The sequence below is a fragment of the Vollenhovia emeryi genome, unplaced genomic scaffold (genome assembly GCF_000949405.1).
Source record: "Vollenhovia emeryi isolate VEMERY1.0 unplaced genomic scaffold, V.emery_V1.0 DF939128.1, whole genome shotgun sequence".
NCBI lineage: Eukaryota > Metazoa > Arthropoda > Insecta > Hymenoptera > Formicidae > Vollenhovia > Vollenhovia emeryi.
The window spans coordinates 1,149,764-1,174,997 of NW_011967238.1; the positions used below are offsets into that span (position 1 = coordinate 1,149,764).

Consider the following 25,234-nt stretch of genomic DNA (forward strand, 5'->3'; position numbering starts at 1 on the left):
ACTTTAGGTCTTAGGTCTCGTGACAATAGGTTCGTTTTCTATTGCTGCACTGGTGGACTGCAATGGAACTAGTGCGGTAAACTGGAGTAAAGCGAGAACATCTTTTTCATTCTAGCTCTAGTAGCTATCTTTATCAATCGTGGCGCATGAAAGAGAAACATGGAGACATGTATGAAGAAAGATATTTAATATAGTTTACTTGAAAAATCACAAAATTACGATTTACGCCTTATGAAAGATCCCCTTTCGGGAAGTCACGCGTTCTTCACGGAGCCCTTGACGATTTTCACATCGTCCACCGGTCGATCGTTCTTATCCGTTTCGACTAGTCCGATTCTTTTCACTATCGCCATGCCGGAATAGACTCTGCCTGTCGAACGAAGAAACAGAGATATTTTACATAATCACACATCGTCTGCGGTTGCATATTCTATAGTTGCGTGACAAACTGCTACGTCGTAGATAGGTGCAGCTATGTTGCCGAGACTCACCAAATATACTGTGCTTTCCATCGAGCCACTGAGTAGGCGCGAGCGTGACGAAGAACTGCGATCCGTTGCTGTCCGGTCCGGAATTTGCCATCGACAATATTCCAGCGCCTGTGGAATAGAAAAATTTGAATAACACGTAGCCAAGGTGCTCGCGTTAAGACTGCCGGAATTTTTTTTCAGTGAAATAGTATCCTTCCTCCCCAAAACTTGAGGTGTAATCATTGCGCAGAATATCGAGATTTGTTAAGAGCCGCATAAGGCAGCGGTTAAAGCAACGTTATTGTTAATTGTTTGCCATGGAATTACCCGTGTGCTTCAAGTCGTCGTGTATCTCATCGTCGAAACACTCGCCGTATATGGACATTCCGCCCTTCCCCGTCCCGGTGGGGTCTCCACCTAGAAACGAGAGCGTTGGGAATGAGATATTATGTTAAAATTGAGGGGGGGAAACCGCTGAGGGCATTGTGGTGTACAGATTTGCGGCATTACCAGGCATTTTTTGGGCATTATGCCTTGCTGGGGCGTTAGAAAGATAAAATAAGATAAAATAGAGAACTCTAAAACTCTTGCGGGGGCATCGAGAACTCCAATTAATTTTTACGCATTTTGAAAAAGTGGGGCTAACTTAACCCACGTTCTTTTATCGATAAAAGAGGAGTCGGGACACGGGCCTGGGGCTCGCGTCTTCAATTTATTCGAAAGAGAAACGTATGCGAAAATTCTCCCCTTGCGGGGACTCGATTCTTGAATTCATTCCAAGGTGAAGCGTATGCGAAAACTCTGCTCTCGCAGAAAAGTTGCAAGTCGATCGGCTATTCGTACGGTTTTTAGCTTCACCTTGAATCATAAAGTCGCGGATGACCCTGTGAAACTTGGTCCCGTTGTAGTACCCGCGTCGCGTGAGCTCGGCAAAGTTCCTGCACGTGATGGGGGCGTGCTTCCAGTAGAGCTCGAAGGTAATCTCGCCCATCCTGAGGATCAGAGTCGATTAGAGTCGATTGGCGACGTGCAGGGAACGAGTCTTAGGTCCGGCCTACAATAAATCGTTAGTCAGAAGTCGGAATTATATGCGAATTTCCTTTCTTTCTGAACGAGAAGAGACCGACGTGTAATTCAAACTTCTGACTGACAACTCATTGTAGACCGGGTCTTAAGTTCAGTGCCTTTTCTACACCCAAGGATGATCCATGATGAAAATGCTAAAGGTGAGCTCTCAGAGAAAGCAGATCTTGGACCTGATTTTTCCAGCTTTCTGGTTAAACGTTGAACAGAGGTTATAGTCGATTATTCGTCTCTTCTTAGATAATAATACAGAAAAAGAGATGAAGAGTCGACTAACTTCTAGTTAACAGTTCACCAGAAAACTGGAAAAATCAGGCCCAAGAGCTGCTTTCTCTAAGAGCTCACCTTTAGCATTTTCATCATGGATTATCCTTGGGTGTAGAAAAGGCATTGAACTTAAGACCCGGTCTACAATGAGTTGTTAGTCAGAAGTCGGAATTATATGTGAATCCTTTTTCTTTCTGGACGAGAAGAGACCGACGTGTAGTTCCAACTTCTGACTGACAACTCATTGTAGACTGGGTCCTAAGTTCAATGCCTTTTCTACACCCAAGAATGATCCATGATGAAAATGCTAAAGGTGAGCTCTCAGAGAAAGCAGCTCTTGGGCCTGATTTTTCCATCTTTCTGGTTAAACGTTGACCAGAGGTTATAGTCGATTATTCGTCTCTTCTTAGGTAATAATACAGAAAAAGAGATGAAGATTTGACTAACTTCTAGTTAACAGTTCAACAGAAAATGAGAAATCAGGCCTTAGCATTTTCACTATATTTTAGATAGAGAATTGATATCGATATAAATAAATTACACTCATGCTTGCCTTCATTTTGCCTTTCTTTTACAAAATTGATCCTCTGCTTGTCGCTCATCTACCAGCAAGTTTACACAGGCATTTTGGTATAAAACCGTGAGGCGACTCTTGGCGTCTTTCTTGAGCTGTAAAGGCACTTCATGATGCTGACAACGAGTGTACACTCTGGTACACCTTGGTATATGCACCAGATAATCGCCAAAATCGCCTATTGTACTAAAGCATGATTTTTGTACGATTCTTGCCTGTTTATTTACTCACTCGGGTGAGCCACAAGCAGAGTCATCCTTCGGTGTCGGAAAGGGCGTAAAGAAGGAGCGCGGGGCACCTACGTGGTCTCGAAGACGACGAAGGGCGGCTGCCAGTGTTTATCCGGTACGCCGGATATGTTCGCGAGGCACATTGCGGTCTGTATCTTAACGACTGAGCAGCGACTATTTTGTTTATCTCTCGCGACGAGCGACGACTCCACCGCGCCAGCTGCGCCGGACTGCGCAAGACCGGCGATCGCTCTCGAAAACGCGCGACCGACACGTTGAGACCGTTGGGTTGGGGAAGAGTCACCGACACACACGTACGCGGTCGAAGTGCGTGAGAGCGGAGCACGTGAACGCCATCTGCTTCATGTGCGGGCTACACGTTAACAAAGCAATAATAATATGAATTGAATGAAAATGTAAAAACGCGCCGAGTGCGTACAACGGGCGAGTCGTATAAATGAGGACCCTCGCGCGTCGCGTCGACTCGTCGCAGTGCCGCACCTTAAACCTCTTGGCAGCCACGGCCAGTCCCCGCACGTGCCGGAACGAGGTAACCTGCCTGCAAGTATGTTCTCGCCAAGAGACTCGGGCAATTCCGATTACGTTAGTCTTAATATCCACGATAGCGGCTTGTTCGCGCGGGGCACCTCGCGCAGCCTGTGGAGGGTACGTATTTGTTCCTCGGCGAGGGACACTCGCCGAACCGGTTAACCCCTGTTACTCGGTAACACACTCGTCTCTCTTTCAGCAATGGAACCAGCTGTCCAGGTTCCAAAGGAACATCCTATACTTCGCAATAATCACAGTTTTACTTGTAATATTTTACCTCCTGCCTAGCGAAACCAAAGCTGGTACCTCCGACAATGAGGTAGATTATAGTAACGTAGAAGTTGTACAGGAAACTGCCAAGTACGAGAAGGTACGCAGTGGTAGGCTCGAGAAGAGCCCTCGAACGCGAGAGAACGCGTCTCAAGTCTCCTTTCATTTCGCAGGCAGTAGACGAGGTTGTTGTAGATAACGAGGAGCAGGCTGCCGGACCTGGCGAAGTGATCGAAGAGCCCGAGTTTCAACCGGAGATTAATCAAGTCGACGACGATCAGATCGGCGAGCCGCCGCAGCCAAAGCCGAACATCCTGAAATTTAACGGTAGATGATTAATTCGTCGGACGACGGCGCAACAAATAGATTAGATAGGCGCGGGTTGTAACGCTTGGGACTTTTAGGGCCGCAAAACAGCAGGCAAGAGGCTGTTGTAGCTGCGTTCAAGCATTCCTGGAACGGTTATAAAAAGTATGCGTGGGGCCACGACAATGTCAAGCCGATATCGAAGAGGTATCACGAGTGGTTTGGCCTGGGCCTCACTATAGTTGATTCATTGGATACTATATATATAATGGGATTGTACGATGGTGCGTATGCGAGTTAAACCTTGTAAAGAGGAAAGCGATGATGGGAGTCTACTCACTGTGATGTTTCAGAGTACGCGAGAGCGAGGAAATGGGTGGAAGATAATTTAGTGTTTACAATGAATAGAGATGTTAATTTATTTGAAGTTACAATTAGGGTATTAGGTGGTTTGCTAGCGGCGTATCATCTCTCCGGTGATATACTCTTTTTAAATAAGGCTGTAAGTATCGGGCGCGCAATTTCTCTATTGGTTTGGTCTCTAAAGATTCTGACGTTAATGTTTACCCACGATGTCCAAGATGGACTTAGGTGATCGCATGATGCCGGCGTTCTCTACCAGATCGGGCGTCCCGTACTCGGACGTGAATCTCGGTACCAGAAGCGCGCACAGTCCCAAGTGGGGCCCCGACAGTAGCACGAGCGAAGTCACGTCCATTCAGTTGGAGTTTCGTGATCTTAGTCGTAGCACGGGACAACTCAAGTTCGAGGTAGTTCAACAGCGAATTCGGTTGCTTGCACTTTTTTACGGTCAATTCTTATATTTAAGGTCGTCTTAAACACGTTTCAAAATTATTCAGCAAAAAACAAAATGATCGGTACGGATGCTGTACAGATCCTTTTACTAACAAGTGTTTCAAGAGGTATTTAAGAAAATTGAAGAATTGACTGTGAACAAGCCTTAGTACGCACTAGTGCAAGCAACTAAATGCGCTATTAGAAACGACTTTTAAAGTCTGTAGCGAGTATTTAACGCGTCATCTTTCCAGACTGCAGCGGCGAGGGTTTCCGAGCATGTACATAAATTAGAGAAGTACGACGGCTTAGTCCCGATCTTTATCAACGCCAATACCGGGCAGTTCCGAGAGTACGCCACGATCACGTTGGGAGCCCGCGGTGATAGTTACTATGAATACTTACTGAAACAGTGGTTGCAAACTGGAAAAACCGTCGACTAGTTAGTACATTTCGTTGTCGAGGCCGCGATCGCGCGAAATCGAGTCTCTAACAAGGCCTGCATCCTTTTTGATATTTTCAGCCTGCGCGACGATTACTTGTTAGGCATCGCCGGAACGCAAAAGCATCTCGTTAAACGTACCGCGGTGAATAAGTATCTGTTCATCGCCGAGTTGGTCGGCGCGAATAAAGAGATTAAACCGAAGATGGTAAGCAGGTGAAAAACGCAAAAGTGAGCGGTTTGTCGCGCCAGTTGTTGTAAATGCGCCAATTCATATTGTAGGATCATCTCACGTGCTACCTGGGAGGTACTTTAGCGTTAGGCGTGCGCCACGGACTGCCGCCGGAGCACAACGCTCTCGCGGAAGAGCTTGTTAAGACTTGTTATCAAACGTACGCGATCCAGCCGACGTTCCTCGCACCTGAAATTACCTATTTTAATATACAAGTACGTTGGTCTCGGCCTTCGAACAGAAGGACTACTCGGGAGGACAATGTTGCTGATTATCGTTTTGTCGTTCTGTAGAAAATGGAAGGTGAAAATCAAATGGATATGTACGTGAAAACGAACGACGCTCATAATTTACTGAGGCCCGAGTTGATTGAGAGTCTATTTTACATGTGGTATTTTACGGGGAATAAAACGTATCAGGATTGGGGTTGGCAGATATTTCAGGTGAGTTTAATATCTGTCTCCCACGAGAATTTCACTCTTAACATGGAAACCCGTCTCGGCAGGCTTTCGAGAATCACACTAAAGTCGAAGCTGGCTACACGAGTATCGGTAACGTCCGAAACATTCAGCACACACGCCAGCAAGACATGACGGAGAGCTTCTGGTTCGCAGAGACTTTGAAATACTTGTACTTGTTGTTCGATGACACCAGGCAATTGATAGATTTGGATAGGTGGGTATTCAATTCGGAGGGTCATCCGTTACCTATGTACGAGTCGTAACGCAGTAGAAGCATAGCTGTGTTATACAGCCAGTTTGGCATTTTTTGCACTGGTTTCATCAAATTATTGTTTAGAAAAATTACTATTGTCAGTCTTTTTTCAATTAAATTTCCTTCATTAATTGTCATTCTTTCCTAGAAAATGATTTCTGAAGTAAAACCATACAGTCGATTTCTGCTGCTCTAAAATGATGGGTTTTTTTTCTATATTAAAAAATTTCTTTTTAGTCCTTAGTCTAGCAATGTGGAAATGTTTTTAATTCGTTTTCACCTTATAAATTGTCATATGAGAATTATAATAAAGAGGGGTGAAAGAAGGAATTAGTTTAGTTTAGAAGAAAACTAAATAGCGGAAAAATAAAGTGGTGAAAATCGATTCTAAAGATTAGTAACTGCGGATTAACTTGCTTTACCATTGACGAAAGACTACAAAATAAACAAGTATGCAACATTAGCTGCGCCTACTAAAGTATCGCGAACCTGCCTAAAACGTCGAATCAGCAATAGACGCTGTCAGTACTTTAGATTTTCAATTAACGCGCGTTTGAGAATATGCAACTGTTGACTCCTTTTTTTTTAATAATAAGAACCTTAGCACCTAACTGTACTTACTTGTTTTACCGAAATTTTAATTTCGCAATTTAGGTTGTGTGTAACGTCATTTTTAGGTGAGATAAGTATCCACAGTACATAAAAAAAAAGAATATTATTATTTAGTATTACCTTTACATTAAATTCGTACGTTGTAACGTTACAAAACTACTCTAGTCCTCATCTAGGAATAAATTTGAATAAATTACACTGCTTGCAGTCTCCAATTATTATTGATATATAAATACTTATATAATATTTATATAAATATTTATATGAAACATGGACGAAGTGTCTTTGCAATTCCTGTGTCACTGGTGCAGCGCAGCGCAATGATCGAGTTGAAATTTTAACAGAATTACAATGTACAATGTAAGAAACACTGTGCAAAGAGTATTTGGATCATCTGCAACCTGTGTTTTTACTTATTTTATCCGCGTACAATAATACTTTGGAAGATTGTATTGTCATACATTACTAGATAATAAAAATAGTCAAATAAACATGCAAAGATGGTTGTAAAAGAAAATTCAGTTTGATCATCAGCCGCGCTGTCGAAACGCTTCTTAGTTGCCCTGACACGTTAGACAAAACTTATCGGAAGATTCTTCGTTAATAACAAACGCATTTTTATATCAATGTTGGAAATTAATTTGATATCATTTCTGTCGCTTTTGTTTCCAAATGGATATACGCGTCCTCTTACAGGTTCAATTTTTCACCTTATAAATTTACGAACAGATACAAGTGTCGGAATGATTGTCGCGGTTAATACTGTCGAGTGCGCATTATGGATTGACTAATTCATGTTAACGTCAGTTTGTTAGGAAGACGTGTAACGGTGTGGCAAATAAATTGCCCCACAACGTACTGCGAGAGAACGCTTATGAATTAACAATCGACTCTTGTAACGTCTCCCATTCGAGCTTTACATCATGTAAACGGCAGTGAACATTCGCAAGTACCTTCTCTACCGAGAGAAGTAAATTCTAAAAAGTATAAATTAATCAGTTACCCATGTGCTTCGTGACAAGCGCCTTTAATCGCACAGCCGATGCTCGATAAAATATAAATGCGACAGTATCAAAAATTAGCGTGTATATAATTACGAGCATCGCCACATTCATTCGTACATTTACAAAATTTTCTACACCGCACCCCGTGCGAACTTGTCTATTATACTCGTCGTGTATCACAAAGTATCCTAGCGGCGCGCAATCACTCGTTGTAATGTCAGATCCTAAATTTCGCATCGAAGGGAAGGGACCGCCTCGAGGTCCCGGAGCTGACTGGAGAGTAGCCTCAAGACGCCACTTCCCTCGGCTTGTTGTCTAGCTACGGACGTGGCACGGTCTCAAACTATCGTGCAGTCACAGCACTGTTGCGTGTAGTAAATGCAATTGATGAGACACTCGTCGTTCGGCTCGTCGCGCGGCTTCTTCGGCTTCCTTTCGATGCCGTTCTTCTCGATTTTCGGCTCCGACTCCGGCACAGGTAGCTTCGTCTGCACGATCGGTACTGCTTCCTCTATCGCGTCGGCGTCGGTGTCCACGATCGGCGAAGCCGCAGGTTTCGTCGGTTGCGACGTTAGAGAGAATTTGTTCAATCTCGCGTCGTCCAGCACGTCTAAACCTCTCGTGGATATCGATGCCTGCGCCGGTGACGAGTCGTCGGTAGGCGCCATCATCACGCTGCAACAAACGAAACCGTCAATGCACTTTACTCGGGGGTTAGACAGGAGTGTTACAGTTGAGAAAATTCACTCGATCGATTCAAGTTCTCGAGTTAGACCGCTATTTGCGTCGAAGCTTTCGATTTTCGATCATAAAACCTGACCTGCGCCAACGTGCTCTTTGCGCCTGGAAACATTACTACCATGATCAAAAAATTCCCGGAATTGCCACCATGTAGCGCCCCTGGTCACCCGATTCAACAACCATTTTATGTGAGTGTTGCCACAAATGTCACTGTCATTCCTGCCAAATTTCATCATCATAGCTTGACATTTGTGAAAGTAGCATCATTGACTACGTTTCCACCGAGGGTCAGAGTCGGAAACACCAAACCCCAACCCGATTCTGACCCGGTTTGGTGTTTCCACCGCAAAAACGCTCGCCCCAACCCGATTCTGACCCGACTCTAGCCCGACTCTGACCCTCGGTGGAAACGTAGTCAATGTACTAATCGATTTGCAAGAATAATTTTGTATTTTCAATTTTATGAATAAATTCCGGGAACTTTTTGATCATGGTAGTATACTTTGTAGCCAATTTCAAAAATGTGTGCAAGTTGATAAACCATACATTGTACAATCGTACAACTTTTTTAAGCGGTAAGAAAGGTCAATATTCTGGGAGGTGATAGTATCGGGCATTTTAAGCAAAACTGTTCATACGAATATACGTCCCCACTGTTTCTTGAATGTCTCGCGTATTTACTCTTTTTCTGTACACTTCACCTTTCATCCAACCTCATAAACGTCTGCGGGAATTTACTCTTGTACATCTGTTGACTATTGTGCTGATAACATTGTAGAAATGTTCAAAATGCCTCGCATATTCACAAATGTCGAATATGCAGTATGTTTACGGTTTCTGTGATGGTGGTGCTACTGCCGCTGTTGAAAAATACCGTCGACGCTTTCCTACACGCAGAAGTCCGAATCGTGAACGATAGATATTAGAAATAGTACGTAGTATTTCTTTCTTGCCAGTGATTTTGCAACTGTACATTCAAATAGCTCTATCTCGGAAACAGTGGGGAATGGGACACATACATTCGTATGAACATTTTTGCTTAAAATCACCTCCCAGATTATTGACCTTTCCTCCTGGGACACCCTGTATAGTTTGTACAAATTAGAGTCCGTATAATCAGACTCTGGTCAACAAGTTCTGGCAAACTTTTGCGAGGGAGAAAAACCTCGCTTTTTCTACCTCTTTCTGTTTCTTTGTCGCTTTTTTTTTTCTTTCTTTCGGAAGTCGCCAGAAATAGAAAGACCAAGGCCAGACCCTGATTAGAGGAATTCTAGTAAAAAATAGGATGTTTCTAAATAAATAAAAAAGCACATTATAGATCAGACTTTAGGAATCTAGTACGTCAGTACGCTTATTTTTTAACGTGCCGATGTAGATCGCCGATATGGCAGATGACGAGGGAACGTCTCACCCGGGTGTTATGGAATTCGGGAAGGGAGCGCGATAGTCTCGGGGGGAGCCTCGGCAAAGAGAACCTACCACCTAGTCTTCTTGCAAGGGTGCGCTCGAGTCCTCTCCTCGTCGGTTAAGGTGGAGTAAAACCGCACGTGCTCCATTTTTCGCAAGTCCAACTTTCGTTACGTGAAATGTCTGTAATTTTATCGCGGCACTTCGTTTTCTCGAAACACTATACCCCTCCGTCACGCTCGTACGATAGACGTGATGTAACTTTCATCTAGTCCGTCTAATCTAATCACCTTTCGCATTCTCGCTGCCTCAAACGCACGAAGCGACTGCGGCAGGAATTCTTCTCCCTGCGAAGAAACATCCCGGGGCTGTCAAACGTATGCTTTATTCCACGTCTAGATACACGTTGATACGCTCGTTGACACGCGCGTTTTTCTTTCGTGTAAATATCGTAGAAATCTCCCGTCGTAAAAGGCTTATTACGATTACGCGTGCAATGGCTCGCATCTGGTACGCCGTCCGCGCCGGTTACGTCCCAATTGATCGAGTCTCGAGCACGTGGAGTGTATTAGCGGACTGAATACCGTCGGAATTCTGTCAGCTAATAGAAGTTAATGAACGTCAACTAGATCTATGTTGCGTATCGTCGATCAAAATCTAATTAATAACTGAGCGTGATTCATTACTCTTAAAGAAAATCCACGAGGGGGAAACCAAAATCTCGTACACCAATGCCCACTAATGCCCAGTGGGCATTACTTTATCTTATTATCTTATTTTATCTTTATAATGTCCCAGCAAGGCCTAATGCTCAAACTAATGCCTAAACAATGCCTAAAAATGCCGTAAATCTGTACACCACAATGCCCTCAGCGATTTCCCCCTCGAAAATTCACCTCGAATCTGCCCCTCCACTTTTCCCCGAAAGAGACTATTATAAAACAAAGCCTGAAGCACCGCTGTAAAAATACTTCATCCTCCGTGAACTAAAGATTTTGTTATTTGCATTTATGCGTAATATCTTTTTATTATTAATTTCACGTGAAAGACGCCAACTACGTCGAGCTTGCGATTTGTTCGATTTGCGCTTTTTACAAGAATACAATTTTCAGCTATCGTTAAAAATCAATCGCGCCAGAACGCCGTGTGACTTGCTTTAAAATGTGGAATGTACACGTGGCTGGGCAGAACGGTCTTTGGGGACAATACCGGAAAATTCCATATGGCGCCGTAAAAGGATAAGTTTTAGCGATAATATATTAGGGGATCCTAGGGGTCTGCCTGTTCCGATCCGCCCGACCAATTGTACTCGCCTAGGTCAAACCTGGAGAGAAAATTGCAGCTGTGCTACGAAGCAGCTGAAATATTTCGATACAAACGTTAGGTATTTCGCAAAGTCAATGGCTGCGTTCAATAGAAAAAGCTGCTCTGCAATTGTTGTAAAATTTGCGAATCTGATTGGCGTATTTTTTAAATGTTGAATGAATTTAAGAGCATACGTCAATCAGATTCACGAATTTTACAACAGTTGCAAAGCAGCTTTTTCTGCTGAACGTAGTCAATGTGTAACCTTCGCTTCTCCACGCGCAGATGACAATGGAATTACGATTACGCGTCGGGTTTTACTACGCTGCCGTCAACGGGTCGCACGTAAAAACGCGATTTTTTTGCATAAGATATTTTCGTATCGCGATCGTATGATCGCGTGATCGTGAAATAATATTAAACGATATCACGTAGGCGGAACAAAGCGAGATAACGTTGGAAACGGTGCAGCGATAATTTATAATTATTCAGCATCTTTTTAAAGGCTAGAATGTCGCGTGATGATTTTATTGCCCCGGTATATTTATTAATCGTTGATAAAACGTTTCCACGCTGCAGAAGTCTCAATTATCGCTGTCTTTACACCATCATTTGAGGAATCAAAAGTCCAGTATCAAACAACGATAATGTAATCAGTATTGAATAACGATGATATAATTTCACGAAAATTTCTAACGCGAATTTTTCCTTTTAGCACGTACGTTTTTTTCTGTTTTATTGACGTACGAATTTATTCTTGGAAAAAAACGTCTGCGGGCAAAGTCAAGGTGATAACCAGTAGCCTGTGACGCGCATACAATTGCGGCCTCGTTGGCGAAAATCGCGTGAATTTAATTAAGAGACTCAGTAATTAAGTCTCGGCGTAAGGACGAGTGGGATTTTCGATGAACAAAATGCGAATGCAACAATTAGGACGCTTTTGAGATTTGTATCGTAGCACATCGATACGCATTGTACTATGCGTGCAGCACGTTCGTGATGAAACGCAAATAACTATCACGGTAATCAATTCCGCAACAGAATATTGCACAAGCGTAGTTTTCTATCATTTTTAACAATGGCTCGTCGGGCTAACTTTAATCCCGCCTATGCGTCGTATCATCCCCCCCCCCCCGATTTGCAATTTATTCTCTAAGGCCTGTTATACAATACGTCGTATGTCGGGACGTAGCCGATGGGTCAATAAGAAAATTTCTTTTCAAAAAAGAAATGTTCTCATTGGACCATCGGCTACGTCCCGACATCCGACAGCAACATACGACGTATTGTATAACAGGCATAAGAATTAAAACATCAGCGACAGAGGAGAAGAGAGAGAGAGAAAAGAGAGAGAGAGAGGAGACAAGATAAGAGAGATGATAAACTACCAGAGGCGATAAACCTTAGAAAAAATATCAACGAAGATTCATGACGTTCGACCATTAACTTCCGAAGCCAAGGATCAATTTGAAAATGTTTTTGATAATACGAATTGTGTCATCATGAATTAAATTGATGAGAAACGAATAACGGTGAATCCAACGGTGGTATTCCATACGTGTTCCAAGCGTGCGATGTCACAGATGACAATTCTTTTCGCTTAGCACGCGTGTAAAATGTTTCTAATAATTGTTAGAACACTGTACGAAACCCATACCGGGACTGCGAAACGAGTACCGCAACCGCGCACCGTCAACGGTCGTCGTGAAACTGTCCGACCTGAACCCTGAGAACATTATCCCACCCTTGAGTGAGCTTTACACGTGTTATACGGCAGTGCCGTACCGCAGGCACGGAGGTTCCACAGGTACGATAAAATACCAGAGAGAAGACGAAATCTCAGAAAAACATTAATGAAGATTCATTCTACGACATTCGGTCGCTAACTTTCGGTCTAAAGCTGAAGATCAATGTAAAAATATTGTTGACATTATTTTGCATCGATTGAAGAAAGTAACGCCTTTGCATTTATTTACATTTGGACAGTAACTTTTTTCATTGTCGTAGAAAGAGGAACGAGTAATCGTGTGCCGAGTGCAACAGAAGAGTTAAAATTATCAGAGAAAAAGAAACAGGATATAAAGTGCAAAAGATTGCGAAATTGTTAAACTCGAGGAATAGAAATTCTTGTTTCCTTTAATTCTTTTGACGGGGAGTAGGTTTATATTAGAACTTGTAATTAGTGAACCTTGAGAACAGAAAACTCGTCAATTAATTTCTACATTCGTTTAGTTATATAATTATCAATTATACTTGGCGTAAAGCTACATTCGGCGAATCCGCGAAAAAACTGGCCATCAGAGAGAAAGTAGGCGATCCTCCCGAAGTAGGTTCCTGCTGTCAGAGTTTTGAAATCAATGAACCCGACAACGAGATCACATTTACGATTCCTCTCGCGAAGTATTTACAAATATCGACCTTTGTACGGTATTGATCGGGGCACCGGAATTCGAGGAAAATTGTCACGGTATCCCGTTGGTCTAATTGATCCTCGTTCAAAGCCCATTTATCTTATCGTCCACTCTCGCCAAGTTATTTTAATACCATGCGTATAATGCAAGTGTGGCACTTTTGATATTTACTTTTCGACAATAATTTAATCAACACGCGCAATCGTAGCGTAAACAATACGATACGTATTGCTTTCAAGTCACTCAAATAGACTAGTAGAGGAGAAAGTTCTCCATTACGAGATAAGATTTTAATGTGAGATAGTAGTAGTATTTCAACGTCCAAATTCAATGACAAATCTTTTTTGCAACGACCACACGATCTAGCAATCAATTTTCCACTAAACAGATTTCACTCCAAGGGCAATAAATGCACGATTCATTTAGCAGAAACTCCGTTATCTCCGCTATTTCATAATAGGAGACTTTCCTCTATAAAATCAAAAGAACCGTGAAGACCGAAACACACACTTAGGGCCAGTTTCACAAACGTCTGTTAACTGTTGACCAGAGTTCAGTCAACTCCCTATCTTTTTCTATCTTCTGTAGAGACAGAGAATCAATTAACCTTCGATTAACAGTTAGCTGACGTTTGTGAAGCTCGCCCTTAGGCCGGTGTTCATAGTCGATTCTCATTTCAAAATCATCTCAAGTGTTGTCTTAAGAGGCTAGTACGGCTCTGTGGTTGGTTAAAAACACATTAATAAGAGCGGACTATAAACACCGGCTTTAGTTAATTCATCAAATTGGACAAAGATCAAAATCGCGCGGCTGACGAACAAGGAGTAGAGTCACCGAAAACGAAAAACGAACAAATCAGCGTCTCTCGGAGCAACAAAATCGAACGCGAACGGTACGATTAGGTGGACTCGGTAGATCGTGCCCGGGTTTTTGCTCGCCGGTGTCCGTCGTTCGTTCCTCGCGAACAACCGAAAGAATTCAATCGTGCTCGGCCGGGCGGACACGTGACAGGATTACAGGATGAGGCGAAGGGCAGCTTAACCTACAACCCACTTCAACGCCGAACATTCTTTTCCCTCCCGACTTACTCGTAGCTCCCACGCTGCCACAATGTATTTTTAAAGCGCATCGTTCCGCTGACAGTCCGTTGGCGATAGCGCGAACTGGACTCCGGGGCTTCTCACTGTTGCCGTTGGTACGGACGCGATCGCCGCGATCGATGACGGATACGATCGAAACTGCACCGCCGCCGTCGCCGCCGAGGCATCCCGAGCGATCCTGCCGTCGTGCTCACGCAGGGAATACGTGTGCACTGGTGGGCACGCACTCACGCACGTGCGCGCGCGCGCGCACGTCGCACGCAGGACAAGGGATTCGAGGAGCTGCCGCGCGAATTGAAATTCATCGGGACGCCGGCGACGCAAAAGAAATGCAATCCTCGCGCCGATTCGTGACAATGGAAACGCGACGCGTGACGTTACGTCAACTCCGCCCGTCATTTTCCGCATTGCGGAAGAGCCTAGTCACCGAAATAACGAGGGAAACCGTCCTCCTTTCTCGAGCTCTCGCCGAGGGAGCCGCGGATCGCGAGAAGGGCGTCGTTAGAATAGAGCTAGAGACGCGAAAGATTGGACTTACGCAAAGAGGTTAGCCTCCTTCTTCTTTCTCTTGGAGTTCATCCAGTTGCGGACGTGATGTTTCTTGCTGTTGGTTTCTTTCTTCGGCTTGCCATGACCGCGCGACTTACCGTGACCGAACATGTTTCACTCGACGGCTGCGGGCACAGCCGAAATCTAACGAAAATCTAACGATAAGTCGTATCACGTCGCGCGTCTAAGGAACATTCGTCTCTTCGGCTTCACGTCTCGTTAGCACACCTCCAGTCTTCAGCTTCGCCATCGCGCGACGACGCGTTAATCCTCCGCGACCAAGTCCGCGCGACCTTGCTCCCGCGGCGGGGCCGGGAAACCACGTGAAAAGTGCAGGTGAAAACTTGGCGCGATACCCGACAACGAGCGGCCGTCGACTAAAAGCGAGAGATTGAGAGATTGTGTGTCACGACGCGAGTAACCGTACAAGCATGCGATGCGAATGTGAAGGTGCGTAGCCGTAAGCGCGGTATGACGTGGAACGGTGAAGGATGCGGGAGAAGATTGAGCGATGATGCTCGCGTGGATTTAAACGCGTCGAACACATGCCGCCTGTGTGATAATTAACTTCGCGGAGGCCTGACGAAAGATCGTACGCCGGTGCTACGGTAAATGATTATATGGCAATTTCGAAGAAACGTATCGCTGGCGTGACCTTAATTGGCTTTTTATTGACGACGTGTACGCGGGGCGGAAATGCAATTGTATCACACGCAGTTATTACGGCGCACGTCTTTCTGTATCTCTCCTGATAGCACTCGAAACGTTACTGATGAACAGTGTACGCGCTCAATTGCTCGCATTTACAGTGCCATTCGAATGACATCCTTGATCTCAATCCTTGACGAGTCATCAGGTTCGCTCGATCGAAAGTGTTTGTTTCGGAGTCGAAACAGTTTCATTAATGTTAAGTATTTATCCGACGGAACATCTCTAGCCCGGGCTAAGACAGCGATTCTTAATTAATAACTCGTTAACTACTGCGAAAATTGCAAAGTGGTAAAGGACTTTTCGACTCTAGTCCACTCTATCCAAAGCGAAGGGCACTTTGGTCAGTCAGCCGAGCACTTCTATCTTCGTAGGGCCGGACAAAATCTCGCGAGATAAACCTTATCCGCGTTAACGCGTTTTCAAACAAGTATTACGTTTGCAAAAATGTACAACATTCTTTTTGGGTACTCGTGCCTTCAGTTTTACAAAAAGGCTGGAATGTATAATTATAGTCACGGTCAAGGCGGACCGGTCGCTTTAGATAGAACCGTTGGATAAAATCTGTTTTGCAACAGCTTGCTCCCGCTTATTAAATCCTTCGTCGTAAACATCTCCCGACGTACACCGCGGATCGCCAAATATTCGGCGCTGACTGCACGACTAGACGAGATAAAGTATAATTTACGACAAGCGTCGTAATTATACTCGCGATTAAAAAGCGAATTCGAGCGTGGCAGATAAAACCGCGCGTGACTTACTTGTAGTATAAGGTGTTTCTGTCGATTCGCCAAAAACAATAATTCTCGCCTTCCATCTCGCTCGCTTTCTGCTTCTGATAGTCGTACGATCTCTCATACTTGTCCGAGAACATGTCTGTTTTTAACAGCTGGAGCAATTAAATCGCGTTGCGTCGCAGTTCCGCTTGTAACAATGTCCTGTCCGCGACGAGCACTCGTCTTTTCAAGTACACGCTATATTGACGCGAAACGAGCATTTAACCCCGCCAAAACCTCCCGCGATCTTGATCTGGCTCGAAACTCGGAAATTGCGTGGGAATCGCGCGGAAATGGTGATATCGAGTAGACGAGAATCAACGACGAGGATTCCGTAGCGTACCGAGTGCACGTGTAGGCATTCATTTGCAAATCGCTGCAATTTTACCAGAGCCAGGATCGAGGATCGCCGGGATACCTCCGGCCGTTTCCTCTTCTCTCGCTGCCGAATATCAAATAAAGTGTTTGCGCTTCGCCGAAAGGTGCCTCGCGCTCCTTTCTCGGCTCGCGTCGCGCCTCCTTTTTGAGAGACGCGCATGTAAACGTGGTCGATATGAAACCGGTTCTCAAGCGAGCGAGAGAGGCGTGCGAGGATAAAAAAATTGGGACTCCCGTGCCGCGACGTCTCCCGAGGAATATATCCCGTACAAATTGTAATAGCCGCTATTTGTTAGCGCTCGCGTTCGCGTGCAGAAATTCGCCGGCTCTCGGCGCGACGCGACGTGTCTCCGCGTTGGACACGCGATTCCGACGATCGCGCTCGTTAGTCCGCGTTTTAACGCCCGCTCAACTAAACAGCCCTCGCGTCATCTCGGCACGCGCGAGAGGATTCGTTCGCGCCGTGCGAGCATTAGCTTCTCGGAAAATTCGCGCGTTCGCCCGCCGAGTTAGCACGTGTCGAGTTACGCGAGGTAATTCCGGAGCACACAACGCTATCCGAGGTGCGCTCGAGGCTGTCTCGCCGAGGACGAGATATCGCACGCGAAAGGAGGGACGGACATTTAATGTCGAGGTGTGCTGCCCGCGACGTTGCACACCACGTTGCGCCGGCCCATGTGCGAATCGTACCGCGAATGTCAAACAGACCGTAACAGAGAACTCTCGCATGCGCATTGTCTCCGTTAGACCTTTGGAACCGAGGTGAAGTTTCGCAGACGCGCGCTAAAAATGTACGAGGTCTTTTCCGCTGACATTTATAAAAGAAACGACTTGGCCGATAACAAATCAATGCAAATCGTATTTTTATCCAATTCCACCCTTTGTATTCAATCGTTTTCGCAGTTTTCAAATGGTGTTGTTTTTTCCTTTAATTACTTCAATCAGCGCGTGCCTCGGTTATGTAAAGAGAAACGAAAGCGAGGTTTAAAACAGTAATATAATACTTCGAACCGTCTTTGTCTCGCTCTGCCGCTTTAACCAGACACGCGAGATAAAGCCTAATCTATAATGGCTCTTTGTGTCTAGAAACATTCTATATTTTAGCCAATAAAGATGTTGAAAAAATTTGTGCAGTTGATAAATTGTACATTATACATTGCTGTCGACAAATTTTTTAAGCATTTCCCACCCTAGTAGCACAGCGCATTTGGACCAAGCATTGGTTAAACATTGGCCCAATATTTGGTTGTATTGGACCAACGTTTAACCAATGTTCCCAGTCAGGAAAATGTTAGCAGATGGGTGGCAGATTTATCAGAAAGCCAATGCCAAAACCACAGCCAGCTGCGTCCGCATTTGGCTTTTGTCCTGACAACTAAAACGTACGATGTCAGCAGATTGTCGGCAGAAACCGAGCAGGTCCAGTTGTGTGAGCAGATTTTGTTGTATTTCTGCTGACACGTTGGCAACATGTCGAATATACCAATTCCTATACGCAATCCGCAGTCTTTCTGCCTTCAAAATTTGTAGTGGGCTTTTGACGAAATCTGACAGATCTGGCTGTCTGGGTCTGGTCCACTACTCACTGTGCTACTAGGACAGGCGAGAAAGGATTCGTCGAATCGATCGACGAGTCTCATTTCTCGCTTGGTTCTTCTTGACTTGCTCGCAGAAAACAGAATGGTTCCAGACGTAAAGAGTACACCGTAAATTAGAAAAGAACGTCTCTCGCCGTCCATCAGTTCGTCCACCGCTTTTCCCCAGCAAATACCCGACCGATACGTACTCGGGGGGGGGAAGGGGGGGGAACGTACTACGTACGTAACCTCGATGTAACGAGTGCGTAACATCACGCACGTTCGCCTCGTACACGCGCGTCCGCCTATTCGCAGACACGTCGCGCACTCACCTGAGCTCATGCTCGGACGTGCTCGGGGTTTCCTGCGTGTAAACATCCGCGTAGACGATTATTGTCGTCGGGTCTCCTTCTGCTCCCATCCTCCCGCCTGTCATATCGCCGGAACGAGATGATTACACCGCGCCGGCGTCTTGCACTTTATGCCGTCACGTGGCCGACGCGGTTCCCTCTTGTTTCGAGCCCCGGATCGTCCTACGCCGTCGCGTCGACTTGGAATTTGTCGCCGCGGCCCACACGCGGTGTAGACCGCGTCTTTCTTCGCTGACGAAGAGAGAGACCGCACGTAACCGCGGACTGTACGTTACTTGGTGGTTAACGCGATTGTCGCGCGAGCGATTTCGATCGGGAGGGACAAAATCTCGTCCCATATAGCAATCCGTATAATATCGATGCCTCTAACTGCACCGCGATTTGCAATTACGTAACGATACTGACGGACAAGTTGTGCCGGGCGAGCGGAGAAATAAGCTTCTAATATGCGCGACCGAGGCGTCCACGCATCGACAATCCGCGAACAACTGGCGACTTTCGTTTGTGCCCCGTGCCTGGTCGCCCGGAAACCCTTCCACAATATTTGACAAAGTCCACAAATAACACAGTTTTCTTCTCGCTCGTCCCTTCGTTTTATGCTACTCCTTTCATTAACGTGTCTCACTATTTCACCTATTTCAACGCGAATCTAAGCCGTTTCGGTACGTTCGTTGCACTTTTTCCGCTCACTTTCACGTTGAAGAATTATTTTCGTCAATCGATTGTTTGTTTCTAGGCAGTGCAACGTTGAAAAAGATAGAAAATTAACGAACTTTAATATACAAAATTACGGACACACGCGAAAATGTTACGTCTTGTATTTACGCGATATCTTATTTACGCGATACGCGCGAAATCTCAATGCAAATTTGACGTCACTGGGATAGATTTCAATTAGCGCGAGCTATATTTGTCACTATCTCTGTGCACCGTAAAACAAACCGGTGGGGATTAAAGTCCAGATCCGTGCGAGTGTCACGCAATATCTAACACGTACAATTCGTTTTCGTCGCACTTGCGCGCATCAAGCGTCACGTTTGGGGCTCGGAGAGGGTCTGTCGCTGTTCCCTTCTACAAAGTTCTTATGGGGTCCTTTGTTGCCTGCCGCCCGTCGAGAGCCGTCCGGTCATCTGTGAATAGGTCGGAAAGCCTCAATTTCCAAGAGTCACGACACGAAGGAATGAATATTTAGATAGGATCGCATTCTTTAGGACCACATCGGAAAAGATTAAACATTTTCTACAATTTTCGTTAAAGTGTATTCAGCGTGTGATTAGATGAGATCAAATCGTGGATCACGAGTTTCTTTGTTATATAAATATACAGGGTGTGTCTGAAATAATGCACTAAGCTTCAGGAGCGTATTCTGGCGGTCAAGATAAGACTTTGGTTTCCTATAAACACGGTTTCGCAACTGAAACCCCTTCGAGCTAATTATGAAGCGAAGTAAGCCACTAAGATGAGAAAAATAAAAGCGTATATCATGAAAACACTAATTTGCCAAGCTGGCAGTTTCGAAAACGTTCAGTTTTTAAGTGGTTTCACTGTTATCTGTAAAAAAATGTTCGAAATGGGCGCCATTGGCTACGATGCAAGCTTCCATCCTGTGCCTCATGGATTGCCGTATCCTTCCAAAAATGCTTTGCGTGTTCCGGATTATCGCGAATGCGTTCAGAATTTGTTCATGCAGAACGTTAATGTTATTAATGTTATTTCGATGTTACCTATCACCCTATCTTGAGAGATAAATAAATTTGCGTTGCGGGTGTTTGGTTAATTTCACACATTTTCGAATTTTAGCTCGGAGAGGGTTTATTTGCGGACCCATATTTATAGGCAAGAAAAGCCTTATTTCGACCTCCAGAATACGCTCCTAAAGTTTAGAGCATCATTCGAGATACACCCTGTATATTCTGTTATTTGTGACACGTCGTAAGAATATTTATGCGTTTAATCGTATATGTATTTGCGTAGTCATTAATGTCAGCAAGTTGAGCTCGTCAACGTAATTGTTTATCACGGAGCAAAAAGTTACGACATGGCGATAAAATATATCACGCATGCATGTATTGAATGTATCGAGATAAAAGTTTTACTCGAACGCGCTTTGGTTTCGAGTACGTAGAGGAAATAATACGTAACAAAACGAAGCAGTTTTGTATTTTGGGAACCGTCTTGTTTTTTTTAAATAATCGATGATTCAAATATCGAAAATAAAAATTTTAATACATAATCATGTTCCGCGAGAACGGTATCGAGAAAAGAACGAAGCATTTAGGAAAATAATTCTTTTATTGAAAGAATTTTCATATTATACAAAACTAGAGAAAATGCAACGACATCGTTTGTATAGGCGATCAAGTTTAGTGTCTGTGCATTTTTTGGCATTTTTTTGTTCTTTTAATTAAAATAGCACACAGCTATTCTTAAATATTCTCTCAAATTTTTGTGGGTTCCTTTATCTTCTTCCCTGCATTCGGCGTATTTTTATTAACACTTTTCTTTTTGGTATCTTCAACCGTGGACACAAACTTGAAGATATCATCCGCTACAAGAGTTGGTTCTTCAAATGCAGCGAAATGACCTCCGCGCGGCAAGTGATTAAATTGTATCAGATTAGTATATTTTTCACGAAGGAGGCTTTCCGGTTGATACATTATTTCGTAAGGGAACACCGCGCACGCTGCTGGCACATCGACAGGCAATCTAAAAATTGGACGTACGTTATTGGAAATAAAGCAAAGAACACCTGACTTTTAAATATAGAAAGTTATGAAAGTGGAATTGCAATTAAAAGAGAAACGCACTCGTCGATCCTGCTCGCCATATGCATGACCCTAAACTGTTCGGCGTAAAGTCGTACACTTGTAGTTATGGCGTTGTTAATCCAATAAAGCATAACATTGTCTAAAAGCTCATCTAACGTGTACTTCTCGAGGAGACCGCCATCGGGACGAAATCTGTACTCTGGATTCGTCCATGTACTGAATTTTTCCAAAATATATCCTGCTAGTGCGACTGGCGAGGATCCCACAGCAGCGCCTTAAAAAAAATAGTTTTTAATTATCTTAACTGTCCAATAGTTAAATCTTACCTCAAATATCTTAAATACATAGAAATTATAATAGCCTGTGATATTAATAGTCTAATGTACACGCGACTTTACCTTAAATACAATTTTAATAATTTATTAAACTTAATTCAATGTTGAAAGAAATGAATAATAGTAGAGATTGTTAAAATTTTTTCCTATAGAAACCTCTATAACATAAACAAGTACTTAGTCAAGTACATACCTATAGTATCTGGTTTAGAAGCCTGTATATGCATATATCCAGATTCCTCGAGAAGTCGACCGAAATGATACCCCAATGGGTACATTCTATCGGCATATTGGCTCTCGACGACGAGCGATGGCATGATAGAGCCGATTACTCTCCATATCGTACTGGACTTGCTCATGACCAGACACATATTACTATGGGTGCCAAGAATGCTGCAAAAGAACGATTGTCATGCTCGTGCTCTTACATACACCGAGTCTCGTTAAATCCTTAACCAAGTCATTGTTAATAATACGTACTTGTTCGGGAAAAGACTAGACATATGCGCAACAACAGCGGAGCCCCAGTCTCCGCCCTGCGTATAAAACTTGCCAAAACCGAGGCGCAGCATAAGATTTTTAAATATAAGAGCTATCTGAAAGTGACAAAAGGTTGATGGGAATCGTTCACGCATCGCAAGAATAAAATTCGTTGCATTAACATATTCGTTTTTCTTCGCTTTCTTCGTCGTCACAAACGCGTGACTAGGACGTCATTTAAGTTTACGAGGAAATTTTCCGTAAATCTTACCTGTGGCGTTCCCAATCCGGGTCGCACGGCCCCTTGCGAGAATCCATAACCCGGAAGTGACGGCGCTATCACCTCAAACACAAAGTCTCTGTCTGGGCGCGGCGTCGTCAACATGGGAATAATTTTTTGGAATTCCACTACGGATCCTGGCCAACCATGGACAATCAACAGTGGCAAAACCTTTACGTTCTTACGCTCCGGCGGGATATGTGGTTTCACATGATAGAAATGTATGTCCAGACCTGTGGACGTTAATCTCAATTACGTTAACTACACAAATAACGTTAACTATAAATGAAACTTCATTAACACATATACATATTGAATAACGAACGGTTATCTGTTTTACTCGGCGCGAAAGAACTTTGCAAGTATTATCGACCAATCTATGCGATAATATTGTCTTGTGCTCTAACGTGGAAATATACCAGGAAAATACGTTTCCTTCGTTTCTACTCAAGTATTCGCTTAACGCGCTACAAAACCTACTCGCCGTTTGGGTGAATAACTCTAACGGAACTTTTACGGGTTGGACCGTAGTCGAGTTAGCTGGATCGGCATTTATTATTACCCGCTCATAATAGGCAGGAGGGAAGCAACGAATGCCGGGAACACAGAGAAATAAGAAGTTACTTAATGATCCGTCGTTCGCGTCTGAGCAAGTCTTCTCTATCGTAAAATGATCGAGAAACTTTTCTAAACGCGGTCGGGGTGACAAGAAGATTTATTACCTTGTATATTGGTCATGTATTGTGGGTACTTGTTGAGCAATGCTTCCCGCTCGGTCCAGTTATACTTTGTACGCCAATACTCAAGAACATCTTTCAAATACGTCGTACTGATACCGTAAGTCCACGCAGCATCCTCCAGTGGTTCCACAAATTCTCTTCTCTTTAAGATCCTCTCATTTAGGTCGTCAATTACCTTATTCAAGAAATTGCATTCTAGTTAAAAATAATAGGGCGTTCCTCTTTCGGGTTTAACCTATGAAAGGTTTATTAGGTCTTTCAAATTGCGATAAGATTATATTATCTCGGTTGCAATCGATCGATCGATGCTCTCAAATTAAGAATTGCTCTATTGCTTATTTTATTCCATATTTTTTTCCAAGATTTTTTAAATTAAAATATTTTATACAGCGCTTATTGCTTTAAAGCGTTCGATATGCGCATAAAATAAAATCTGTTGGAAAGTTTTACATATTTTGCAATTAAAAGAACTGTTAAGTCATAAATGAAACATAAGTGTATTTCAACATCTTTTTAACACTCTTGTATTTCTTTAGCTACGTCATCACGTATTGAATTATTCAATGAGTATTTTCAAAGGATTTATGATACATTTATGCAAAATGCAGTTACTGTGGTCAAACTGGCTTAAACTGATATGTGGTGCTTCGCTATGTATTTTGTTGCAAATATTCTTGAAAAGTTATGAACCATGTTTGATCGTATAAAAATTTACTAGTGTAATTTATAGTAATTTGTCTTCGTTAATAAAAAGTCCGATATCAGTAATATCGACTAATTCAGTAATTCGGAATCGTGTTACGCGATTGAATAAGATGGAAACTGCAAAATACGTGTTGATCACATTACGTATTATATAATTGTCTATAAAATTAACATTTCTTAACGGATAAAACACTGCAGTTACAGTGTAAAAAGATCTTACATAACGAACAGGTAAAGGTCCACAGTGTGGCCTTGAAATCATATTACTTGTCTCAATAGATAAATTTCTTTTATGACTTACCGACTTCGTTACTTTAATAACGAATGGCCGTACTTCATTCGAGGCTCCTTTATTTCTTTCGGGACCCCAAAATGTCTCCGGCAAATCCGGTACATCTATAGGAGTTGACCTGCGAATAAATTAACATTAAACCTTCGTGATTGAGTTGACCGTTGATTTAATTACTTATCGTGCCGGTGTGAGAAAGGAAAAACTACAGTTTCACCGGCCAAAATGTATTATTCTATAAAGCCTCTGATGTGAAAAATATATCTATGATTAGAAGTTACCGGAAAAAAATGGATATTAAAGCGCAGGTAATAATGAAGATCACGGTCGTGGACTTCCACACCATCGTGCGTCTAACTGGTCTGACTCGTACGACGTAGAATACACGACTAAACGATAGCGCTGCGGAGTGCGGTTGCGACGCAACAGCTCAGTCATTGTCGGCAGAAGTTGGTAGGGGAAAACGGTAGGCTATCTTGTTGTGCTTTACTCCAATAATCTCTTCAGGTATCTTACCGCTAACATAAGATAAGCTGGCCGTTCACAATTTTTATGTACGAATCTTCTTATCGATGTCCAGTTAATTTTTGTACGACTTTTTTTCTGTTCAAGAATAATCTCCCATAATTTCAGAATCAATTTGAAGAGCATTTTTATTACTTTCACATTTTTCTTCCCTCATCAATCATTAAAGTATAATGTATTATTCTTGATTCTACTTGATGGTATTAAAAAAATATATATATATTAATATGTGAAAGTGGTT

At 43.5% G+C, this 25,234-nt stretch overlaps 4 protein-coding genes across 11 annotated transcripts; 1 reads left to right on the forward strand and 3 right to left on the reverse strand.

Moving 5' to 3' along the window:
- Positions 1-109: 109 nt before the first annotated feature.
- LOC105568556 (peptidyl-prolyl cis-trans isomerase-like 1) lies at positions 110-2,845 on the reverse strand. Of its 2 annotated transcripts, none has more exons than XM_012024320.1 (5): positions 2,374-2,672; positions 1,329-1,462; positions 798-887; positions 492-599; positions 110-370 (listed from the first exon to the last, which is right to left on the reverse strand). In XM_012024320.1, exons 2-5 carry the CDS (start codon positions 1,459-1,461, stop codon positions 255-257), a joined length of 447 nt encoding a protein of 148 aa, XP_011879710.1. In that variant the 5' UTR covers position 1,462; positions 2,374-2,672; the 3' UTR covers positions 110-254. The 2 variants fall into 2 exon arrangements, with proteins under 2 accessions (XP_011879710.1, XP_011879709.1); XM_012024319.1 differs by lacking the exon at positions 2,374-2,672 and adding an exon at positions 2,697-2,845 and having other exon boundaries at positions 169-370.
- Positions 2,846-2,963: 118 nt separating this feature from the next.
- On the forward strand, positions 2,964-6,740 carry LOC105568559 (endoplasmic reticulum mannosyl-oligosaccharide 1,2-alpha-mannosidase). The gene is made up of 11 exons (XM_012024329.1): positions 2,964-3,290; positions 3,373-3,543; positions 3,617-3,770; positions 3,848-4,033; positions 4,103-4,251; positions 4,331-4,519; positions 4,799-4,986; positions 5,068-5,194; positions 5,269-5,433; positions 5,512-5,661; positions 5,724-6,740. Exons 1-11 carry the CDS (start codon positions 3,192-3,194, stop codon positions 5,940-5,942), a joined length of 1,797 nt encoding a protein of 598 aa, XP_011879719.1. The 5' UTR covers positions 2,964-3,191; the 3' UTR covers positions 5,943-6,740.
- On the reverse strand, positions 6,633-20,960 carry LOC105568557. 7 transcript variants are annotated; one of them, XM_012024326.1, is made up of 3 exons: positions 12,659-12,794; positions 9,769-10,043; positions 6,633-8,223 (listed from the first exon to the last, which is right to left on the reverse strand). In XM_012024326.1, the coding sequence occupies exons 2-3, from the start codon at positions 9,843-9,845 to the stop codon at positions 7,887-7,889; spliced, it is 414 nt and encodes a 137-aa protein (XP_011879716.1). In that variant the 5' UTR covers positions 9,846-10,043; positions 12,659-12,794; the 3' UTR covers positions 6,633-7,886. The 7 variants fall into 7 exon arrangements, with proteins under 7 accessions (XP_011879716.1, XP_011879714.1, XP_011879715.1 ...); XM_012024324.1 differs by lacking the exon at positions 12,659-12,794 and adding an exon at positions 12,390-12,647; XM_012024325.1 differs by lacking the exon at positions 12,659-12,794 and adding an exon at positions 12,560-12,635.
- A 184-nt stretch (positions 20,961-21,144) lies between these two features.
- On the reverse strand, positions 21,145-24,884 carry LOC105568560 (juvenile hormone epoxide hydrolase 1-like). Its single transcript, XM_012024330.1, has 8 exons — positions 24,750-24,884; positions 24,481-24,589; positions 23,457-23,649; positions 22,726-22,967; positions 22,455-22,570; positions 22,168-22,367; positions 21,679-21,913; positions 21,145-21,577 (listed from the first exon to the last, which is right to left on the reverse strand). Exons 1-8 carry the CDS (start codon positions 24,812-24,814, stop codon positions 21,310-21,312), a joined length of 1,428 nt encoding a protein of 475 aa, XP_011879720.1. The 5' UTR covers positions 24,815-24,884; the 3' UTR covers positions 21,145-21,309.
- Between the last annotated feature and the right edge of the window lie 350 nt (positions 24,885-25,234).